General features: G+C 45.7%; 2 protein-coding genes across 3 annotated transcripts; one reads left to right on the plus strand and one right to left on the minus strand.

Annotated features, from left to right (window-relative positions):
* Positions 1-909: 909 nt before the first annotated feature.
* On the minus strand, positions 910-5,097 carry LOC123123367 (RNA-binding protein Y14B). Of its 2 annotated transcripts, XM_044543862.1 has the most exons (4): positions 4,783-5,097; positions 2,756-2,892; positions 2,040-2,182; positions 910-1,232 (listed from the first exon to the last, which is right to left on the minus strand). In XM_044543862.1, the coding sequence occupies exons 1-4, from the start codon at positions 5,030-5,032 to the stop codon at positions 1,175-1,177; spliced, it is 588 nt and encodes a 195-aa protein (XP_044399797.1). In that variant the 5' UTR covers positions 5,033-5,097; the 3' UTR covers positions 910-1,174. The 2 variants fall into 2 exon arrangements, with proteins under 2 accessions (XP_044399797.1, XP_044399796.1); XM_044543861.1 differs by lacking the exon at positions 910-1,232 and having other exon boundaries at positions 1,299-2,182.
* A 219-nt stretch (positions 5,098-5,316) lies between these two features.
* LOC123123366 (uncharacterized) lies at positions 5,317-7,519 on the plus strand. Its single transcript, XM_044543860.1, has 6 exons — positions 5,317-5,543; positions 5,766-5,860; positions 6,255-6,334; positions 6,467-6,516; positions 6,621-6,733; positions 7,014-7,519. Exons 1-6 carry the CDS (start codon positions 5,369-5,371, stop codon positions 7,383-7,385), a joined length of 885 nt encoding a protein of 294 aa, XP_044399795.1. The 5' UTR covers positions 5,317-5,368; the 3' UTR covers positions 7,386-7,519.
* The last annotated feature ends 1,932 nt before the right edge of the window (positions 7,520-9,451 follow it).

Here is a 9,451-nt window from a genome sequence, read left to right on the forward strand (position 1 = left end):
TACGCACACGAGCTACTAACATGGGATGGGTCGTCGTCCACGACCAGCACTGATAGCCATGTACACTTGGCTCCCAAATGGATAGGCCATAGATAGATAGATATGTACGAGGACCACCTGGAGTACCGGTGGATCTCCCTTGACAGACAGACATCCCCTACAGTGGAGCTGGCCAAACGTGGGACGCCGGAACGGGGGAAAATGACTCGAGATGTGGGGTGGGGGCACGCTGAGACCTTGGAGAGAGAGATAGGTGGACCGGCGATGGCAACTCATCGTGTCCATCCCATGGCCGCACCTTTCAGGCCTGCACTGCACACAAGGTATGCCCAACATGTCTGGAAGATGCTGTATATCTGAAACATGTTTGGTTTCTTGTTCGTTCATTCAATTTAGAGAGTGCACGATGTTACCCCATCGATTATGCAATGGTCTCTCTCAGCTCAAACAGAACGTACTTCTGTCACTCTTGTCAGAGAGCTCTAGGCCAGCTCATCTGCAGGCAAGTAAATTCTGAAGGCGGCACGGTAGCATTGGTGGTGGAGGTGGATGCGGTGAGACGTGCCGCCTGCGATCCCAATTCACAGGACCTCCCCGAAACGCCCACTGGGCCGAAAGAAGTTCTGAAGATGAATTTGCCAAGTCAGAAATGGAGCAATATTCATGCTGCTACCAGGCTTCTGCGTGAGTAATTCTTCAGGATTACCAAGTGTTGCTTGGCAAGGCAACTGCCTCTTATTGCCCTAGCGAGTCTGAACACGTAGCGCATGACTGAATTTACCTAAATTCTGCAGACTCCAGGGATTGGAAAACCGACGGCTTTGATTCACTCAACCAACCCCAGAGCTCTTCATGTGATGTGCTGGTTAAACCATTTTGTGGCCATCTAACAAAGGATGTGTTAGTTCATAAAGACAAAACAGATCGATCCATCCAATTTGCATCATGCATTCAATATCAAAGTTTGTGAGCCAAGCCGCTGAACAAGCTCAGTACAGGCTAGCAGAATCAGGACTCGGTTTCTCGACGATACATACCCGGTTCATTGTTCGGTTACCGCTTAGTGCCAGATGACGACGGTTAAGACTAAAATCTATGACATAGCAAATCCCTGGCGACTACAAAAAAACACTGACCAAGGCTGGCCCAACATTGCAGGCCTAGCAGCTCCCTCTCAGTATGTCATGGCAGCAAGCCTGCGAGGTGGAGTCCTAGACCGTCGCTGTGCTGGCCTGTGAGCAAGGAAAACCAGTCAGCAGTAGATTGCAGAGACAAATAGCGGAGAGCTTCAACATCAACAGTATAACCACAACTGTCAATTCCACTTGCACAACACAGACATCCACTTGATAAATATAGAGGCTGATGACAAAAGTTGCACATCTACAGCACAGACGGACATGACATATAAGGGAGGTAAAAGCATCGTCTTCTCTACAGTTTAGATCAGGCAATAACGTAGCTTAAATAGGTGATCACACTGTCCTTTACACTTGGGACCAACGGGCCAAGAAATAGGTGAGAGTTTCAATTCACAGTCTTTATCATTTCCTTTTTCACAAATTTAGCCTAGGATGATTACTGAAACATGTGTTATCATTTGCAATCTACACATAATCATGAAACCAAGGGAAGATAGACGTATCTAATCCCAACAATATGATCTGAGAAAACTAGTTATACTGCATTACTAAGCATTTCATTTCACGAAACCAAATGAGATACGGGTTCACCAATGCTGAACCTTCTCCAGGAAAGACTATTTAATCACGTTATAATCTTTGAGGTTATTAGGTTTACAGAAGAAAGTAATATTGTTGTGTAGTAGCGAGCAAATGAAAAACAATAGATCTAGCTTGCAAGAATTTCAGGACAGGGCAATGGCAAGGACAAATATACAACTATAGAATGTAAATACAGATCACACAAAGAAGACACTGTCAGTAACAAGCATGTGGTCCAAATTAAGTATCATATCAAATTGGCATAAAGATTTATCAACCAGAGGAAATGCAGGACAAAACACGTTTAGTTCGCACCGTGCACTCGTGACGTTCTGTATAGGACCTCTGTTGAATGCCCAATCAACATGGATGGTCTTTGTTAACAGCTGTGTCCCATTCATACTTCTGATTGCAGTTTGTGCTTCCTCAAAACATCCATATTCAACCAATGCATATCCCTGTGTTGAGCAGATAAACACAGGTGTGAGAAATAGAGAGCTTCTTCACAAACAAAAAGGCATATTTGGCATAATCGCCAGTTGTATATGTAGGCAAGAAACTTTCTTCGCAAGTGTAAACAATAATCTCAACCATTTGTGCCACTACAGTAAGATGAATGCAATTCTGGCAAACTCTTGGTGCTTATTTCGACAGAACTGCCTGTCACACCCCATGATACTTGCACAAATTGGTGAGAAGAAAAAGGCATGGCTAAAAATGAAAGCAAAAATAGTAAAGCTTAGAAGCTGACTTTGTATTCAAGGACTTGCAACATTGCACACAGCATATATCAAGCAATTTCATGTCCTTCAGAGTTTTCTGATCACGGTTTTGCAGGAGTCCAACCACTCCCATTGATCCAAATTCCTAAACAGGACCACTTCAAGACATAATTCAGTATAGACCGGTAAGCGGTAAGCATAGCTTCAAGTACCAAATTATCAGTATATGTGCTTTCGTGTGGCTCATCCGGAATTGCACCACCAGCAAAGAAGGGACCTCCTTTATTTTAGTAAGACTATCAAATTTACCTTGCCATATCCAGTGCGGCGCTCCAGGTTTAAATGCAAGTCCTTGACCTCACCAAACTCAGCAAAAGCATCATACAGATCACTTTCTTCTGCATCTTCTTTGACTCCTGAGACAATTATTATCCATCCTTCAATTGCTACAAGGTAACAGAGTTTTCCATTACTAATGCCAGAAAATGATCAAAATGGGAATATATGCAGAAGGAGTTGACTATAACAGCAAATAATCTATTAGAAAAGTATGAGAGCAGGAGCCAAGTATGGGATAACCACATAGATTAGCATGAAACAGTAGATGGTTTGTTACCAATACTGGATTACATTTTATAGACTATGGAATATTGTTTATAAGGCATCCTGCCTTGGACGCTTAGGCGGCAAGGTGCCCTGGCAGCGCCTTACAATTATGCCCGCTTTAGGCGGCTAGGCGTCATGGTGCTCGCCTTAGGTCGCCTTACCGCCTTATACACAATGATATGGAAAACTAGCATGCAAGTAACCAGGAACTAGCAGGAACGGCCATGCCTTCACGTTGGATGTTCCTCAGTGTATAAAAACGTGAGGCAAATCATTTTGCACTACTGGGGTGACAATTGCTTACCTTTTTTTTTTGCGAAAGGTGACAATTGCTTACCTAGTAGTACATGACCAGTGTAACCAGAATGCCATGGGCTGGCATACAAGAAGCATAGTGGAAAACAAAATAAGCAGTGTCATATGCCCATTGGATCAACCATCACTATATCATTGTGTAGTCATACAAAATTTGTTCTGATGTTCTGTTTCAGTTCTGTCACTTCTTAATGTTTTGACTAGTTAATTCATTCAGCTTCAAGAAAACACTAAAAGTTTGAAAGACTACCAGCTACATTTTTTAGCATATAACAAGTAACACCGGCAAGGAAAATAAACATAATAATGCTAGACTGCATTATGAGGCATAGCACACGACAAATGAAGAAGGCAAAAACTGCAAATGCAAGGGAGACATTATTCAAATATGCATCCCAACAAATTAGTCTTAGCTGGAAGTTCATGAAACGTTTGTGTATCTAACTGTTCGTTTAAAACTCTCCAATCCTATCTTCTCCTTCTAAAACATTCTAATTCTCACTTTTCAACCACAACATCAAAAGGAGGCTTACATGACTGTAGATAGAAATGCTTTATAGCAGTCATAAAATCCACTTTTGGTATCCTACATTTTTAGCATTCCAAATCCCTCATCCTAATAATAAAAGAAATTTAGCATCTCCTGCAAACCATTACAGTTTCTGATAGAACGTATCATGTATGCTCCTAGAGGCTACTAGCCTACTAAACAAGTGAACATACAGTCCACCAAACAGAGTCAGGCCATTCTGATTTATTTTCTGTCAAAGGGACAGTAAGCATCACCCCACAACACCAGCAATCCACACTAACGCTCTAACTAGTGTACATAATTCATTCACCGTGATTACATTTTCTTCCTTTCTACAGAAACCTTTCACTCAAAGACATGCATGACACATAACCACACCTACCAAACCTGCAGAAGAGCAATAACTGAAAAGGCTAGTTCTCAGCATGAAGAATCATACTCCCTCTGTCCCATAATGTAAGACGTTTTTTGACACTCTTACATATGGGACGGAGGGAGTACAACACAGCACCTACATTACGATGATACATTTGCGTCTTCATAGAAGCATACAACAACACAGGCAAAAGGAAGGACTTTAACTTTGATAGTTAGTCTGAAATGTAACACCAAACAGCCCAGGTTGTTGAAGCGATGTCGAAATTCAGCCAACACAAGCAGTACCACCTACCACGCATGACATCGAAACAGCAGTTAAACCCTCACGAAAATGAAATCACCAATCACAAACCCTAGCCTGCCAACTTCCTCGCGATTCCGAACGAAACCAACCCCAAACAGCACACGAACCCGCCTAAAACATCGGGAACCCCCGGCCGGAGACTCAACCTAGAGATCACGCCCCAAAAAAAGGGGGGTGGGGGGTCGGGCAAGGGGTTCTCACAGCGCTGCGGGCCGCCGTGCGCGGAGGTGCCGGCGAAGGGGATGGATTCGAAGCGGTCGCGGGTGGAGGCGATGACGGAGCGGCTGCGGCCGACGAAGCGGCCCCTGCTGGTGCGCGCCACGGCGGGGGCGGCGATGTGGGGCACGGGGAGCGCGCGGGCCGAGACCTCCCCGTCCTCCTCCTCGTCCTCCATCCCGTCGTCGCCGTCGTCCCGCTCGTAGTCCACGAACTCCACGTCCTCCGCCGCCATCGCCGCCGCCGCCGCCGCAACAACCCGATGGTAAAGCAGGCGAGAGAGAGACAGAGAGAGAGAGCGTGGCGGAGGCGACGTGAGACGAGGGGCTCTTATAATGGCGGCAAGTAACCGCGAGCTAAGTATGATTAGTGCGAGATTACTGTAGCTGCGAGATGGGTGATTAGGCGTGGGATTAGCGTAAGGGCCCTGCAAGATTTAATTAACCGGGGCCCGATCTGGTTGGGTCCCCTGCTGCGTGGGATGGCCGTCCGATGGTGGACGGACGGCTCGGATGAGAGCAGACCCGCACCCGGTGGCTTGTTCCCCTCTTCCCCTGCTTTTGCTTGGGCGATGCCGATCCGTCTCAGAGTTGCAGACATGGCGGCGGCCGCCTCCACTTCCTCCGCCGCCGCGCCCGCCTCGCCCTCCGGCGGTGGCCGCAGAGGCCCGGCGGCGGCGTTCGCGTGCGCCTGCCCCATCTGCCTCGAGGGATTCGAGGACGAGGCCTACCTCGACACCTGCCTGCGTGAGTCGCCTCCTTCCCCCCGCGCGCACGAATTGGCCGCGAACTGAGCTTCAGCTCCAGATTATTTTCGTTCTCGAATTATTTCTAGCCGCAAGAGTAGCTGGGGAAACATTCTGTAGGTTTCTATTGTGTTCATAGGCACTCTGCAGAAACTGTGGGTTTGAGGCAGAGGATTCCTGTAGTTCGAGACACATTTCTGACCGACTGTGCCGAATTCTTCAGATTCATTCTGTTACGAGTGCATAACCCAGTGGGTGAGCATTGTGGCGAGCAAGCATGAAGACCCTTTGTCCTCTGTGAAATGCCCCCTTTGCAAGGTGAGCCTAGACCCATTTTGCTGCTTCTCCAATAATTAGCAGGTGTGGTTTGTCTGGCACCGTTTTACACGCATTTTCTCACTTCAACTTCTTATCATCCTGCAACGCATGGTGCGAGAGAACATACATGCCCATTGAATCGTGTAGGGAAAAAGGCATTTGTAATTTTGTTGGTCTAATGTGCTCCTGAGAAGCAAAATTGGTTATGGTTGGTTTAATCTTGATGTGCTGCTGAGAAGCAAAATTGGTTAAGCCCGCGCCCAAATTAATTATTCATCTCTCTACCGTTTTCTGCTGGTTAGCGCAATGGACTATATCTACGGACTTGACCAGATACTGCTTTGCCTGAGACAGTCTTGGTCCTGATATTATTATATCCTTGTGATGCCTGCAGACAAAGAGTGCATCGGTCCTTCATGCTTTCGATGGCAAATCATTTACGCGGCATTACATAGAGCAGGACCAGGGGAAGAGGTCGGTGTCAGTCTCGTTGTGCATGCCTGCATTCAGCAGTTGAGCATGTGTCACTATTCTGATTATTACAGAGTAAAACTTGTTCAAGTATGAATGACTGTGGGTATTGATCTCACTTATATTATGGTGCAGATATCTTGCAGATGCACACGAGTTGATATCACAATTCTATAACACAAGAGGTATTGTGTTCATTTGTTGTACTGTTTACTTCTTTGTTCGCAGCTTTAGAATTAATTTCAGATGTCAATAACCCTTGTTTTTCTAACACTGATGTTTGATGCAGAGATTTCAGAGGATACAGCCAGTGTGCTTCAGTACTGGAAGCAGCGAAAGTATCTCCGGAAGAACGTATGGCTTGAAACTTGGTTGAGATGGGAAATTCAGGCCCTTACGCAGGTATAGTGCTATGTGTTAGCAACACCATTATTCTGTAGGTCAGCAGAATTACATTTGCACTTCCATGTACACTAGGTCGAACCTAGCTTGTTTAAAAAGAGAATGCATACTAAACATCCAACTGGTGCTTATTTGTAATGTATGTTACCCATTACTCATTCATCATGGTCAAGGACAAAAGGAATCAGGCTGATCCTGCACATTCCAGGATATATAGTAGTGTGATGCTGGCAGATCTTGTTATTAATGGTAACTTATGTTGAGAAATTATCTTCCACAGGACGAAAACGTCGAGGCCATAGTCTACCACATCCACGGCCTGATCGAGTCCTTCATGAAAACGCAAGAAAAACTGCACGCCTCAAAGCAGGCTTCCCCGGAACATACAAGGGAAGAGTTCAGGAGTTTACTGTCGGACGCTGCTAGGCCGTTCCTCCTCGGGCGGACAGCGCGATTCGTCACGGAGGTGGAGCTCTTCCTGATCTCGCAACGGAACATCGACGCGTACAGCAGGGTGCGCCTGCAGAGGTTCAAGGAGTCCGCCTCGCACGTAGCAAGAGAGCAGGACGCGCTGCCACAGGACCGCCCCCTCGAGGACCACTACTTGTACCTTTTGCGTGAAGAAACAGATTTTGTTGGCGGTGTGATATAGCTGCCATTTTTTTGTTCCGTAGATTGTGCCGGTGTTGTGTTTCCATGTTGTACTGTAGGTCACAGAGATCAGGCTTGGCTGTGTTTCCCTGCTTGTTCAATATGATCACAGGTTTCCAGAGCTGCTCCATTTTATGATACTCTCTGTGAACTGTAATATATGTAGGTTATGGATTAGCACTGTTTAACTTATGCTTTAATATGTGTTAGTAATAATCATTGTTTCACCTTAGTACATGTATAACCTAATATGAGTAAAAATAGCACTTGATAGCAGATCACTTCTACAAACAGAGGAACATCTGCCCAACAAGAAAATGGGCCATCCTTGCATGTGAAACACAGAAGGTTCTTCTATATGACTATTATAAGCGAAAATACAATGGTATGAACAGAAAAAACTGAAAATAGCCAAAAAAATCAAACAATTTTATATTTTTAGGTTAACAAACTTGGTCAACTATTCTAGTCACGTGTGAAGTTTCAGGTAGAACTGACATCCGGAGTATTTTTTGCGAAAATAATAACCTCCAAATTGCTTCAAATATTAGTTTTTTTAGCATCAGTTTTGTCTTTTTTTTAATACCATGAATGCAATTTCTTCATGAAACTACATATGAGTAGAACACTCGACCTGTATGCTACAGAAAAAACAAAAATGTTCAAATCTTTTACCATTTTTATTTTACTGTTCATAAAGGGTGTGCGTGAACCCATGTTCGAAAAAAAATCTGCGTCATATATATGATCTCAGCATGTAAAGTTCATTAACGTTACATCCCTAGGATTTAATATGTGTCCTAACAGACCCCCAGGATGTAAAATCATAGCTTTTTTTTAGCTATGTAAAGATTATGGCTAAAAAAATGTAAAATTCACGTTGATGTCCTACTAAACGACATAAGCCTCTGGAAATTCCATGGACAGGGGAGCAAATACCGCAACAGGAAAATTTACAACATGCTCATTGGCGATCCTCCTAAAGCCCCTAAACAATTCTGGTGGATCTGGAAATCTTGTGTGACAACCCACAAGTATAGGGGATCACGGCAGTCTTCGAGGGTAGTATTTCACCCAAATTTATTGAATCGACACAGGGGGAGCCAAAAAATATTTACAAGCTTAGCAGTTGAGTTGTCAATTCAACCACACCTGAAGAACTAAATATCTGCGGCAAAGTGTTTAGTAGCACAGTAGTATGATGGCACTGGTAACAGTAGCAATAGTAACTGTAACAGTAACTGTTGGGGATATAACCCCACGGTATAACCCGCCCTAGTAGGGCCGGGTCAGAGCATGGGCGACTTATGAAGTTGGGCCTCAGATTTGACAAGACGACCATGATGCAGGACCAAGAAGGGCGGCTTACAAAATGGGCCGGCTTAGAGCCCAAAGTCAGAAGGCGATTTAGAGTAGGGTTCAGTCACGGATCGTATTGTTGGGCTCTACTGTAGGGTGCGTCGACTGCAAATTAAAATTTTCCTACGCGCAGAACAACCAAGAACATGCTACGGGAGATAGATCACAGATTGTTACCACTAGACGCGCAGTGTCATGCAGCGGAAGAAGAGTTGGGGCAGCGCGTCCGCGTGGATCATCTCCTCCTCGTCCGATCTCCCTCGAGCAGCCGGTCGTCGGATTCCACGTACAGGTTCGCCGGAGCAGCGCAAGTGCACCGCCTCTAACGGTATTCGCGCGTGCAGGAGGAACACCGTGCAGTGGACTGTTAGGTCAGGTGACACAGTCGGCGATGAGTGGAGGTGGCTATTCACAACACATGCAAACCCTAGTGACAGCGCTGAAGCAATCAATAGAATGAGTGTGCGCACCCCCACTTCATATAGGCTTTCGTTGCGGGCTCAACACTTGGGCCTTGCACGGACCCTAAAGCCCAAAACTTGCTCGGCCGGGATCCGAGTCCGAGTAGGATCACATGTAACTCGTGGAGTCAGATCGGGCCTCACAGGTTCCTTCCCTTAAGCGCGCGACCCCTTAGGTTCGAGTCAGCTTGGTCGCAGGTCGGATCAACTCCGACCTACTCGGCTGGTAGCGGCCTCTAGCAAGGCG

The sequence above is a fragment of the Triticum aestivum genome, chromosome 5D, assembly GCF_018294505.1.
Source record: "Triticum aestivum cultivar Chinese Spring chromosome 5D, IWGSC CS RefSeq v2.1, whole genome shotgun sequence".
NCBI classification, from domain to species: domain Eukaryota; kingdom Viridiplantae; phylum Streptophyta; class Magnoliopsida; order Poales; family Poaceae; genus Triticum; species Triticum aestivum.

Bases quoted from the DNA above. Each gene is read 5' to 3' on its own strand.
- LOC123123367 (XM_044543861.1), bottom strand. From the start codon at position 5,032: ATGGCGGCGGAGGACGTGGAGTTCGTGGACTACGAGCGGGACGACGGC. The intron at 2,893-4,782 runs GTGAGAACCCCT...GTTACCTTGTAG, and splicing joins GCACGGCGGCCCGCAGCGCT to CAATTGAAGGATGGATAATA. The intron at 2,183-2,755 runs GTAAATTTGATA...TGCTCAACACAG, and splicing joins GCCGCACTGGATATGGCAAG to GGATATGCATTGGTTGAATA.
- LOC123123366 (XM_044543860.1), top strand. From the start codon at position 5,369: ATGCCGATCCGTCTCAGAGTTGCAGACATGGCGGCGGCCGCCTCCACT. The intron at 5,544-5,765 runs GTGAGTCGCCTC...CGAATTCTTCAG, and splicing joins CTACCTCGACACCTGCCTGC to ATTCATTCTGTTACGAGTGC. The intron at 6,335-6,466 runs GTCGGTGTCAGT...ATTATGGTGCAG, and splicing joins GAGCAGGACCAGGGGAAGAG to ATATCTTGCAGATGCACACG.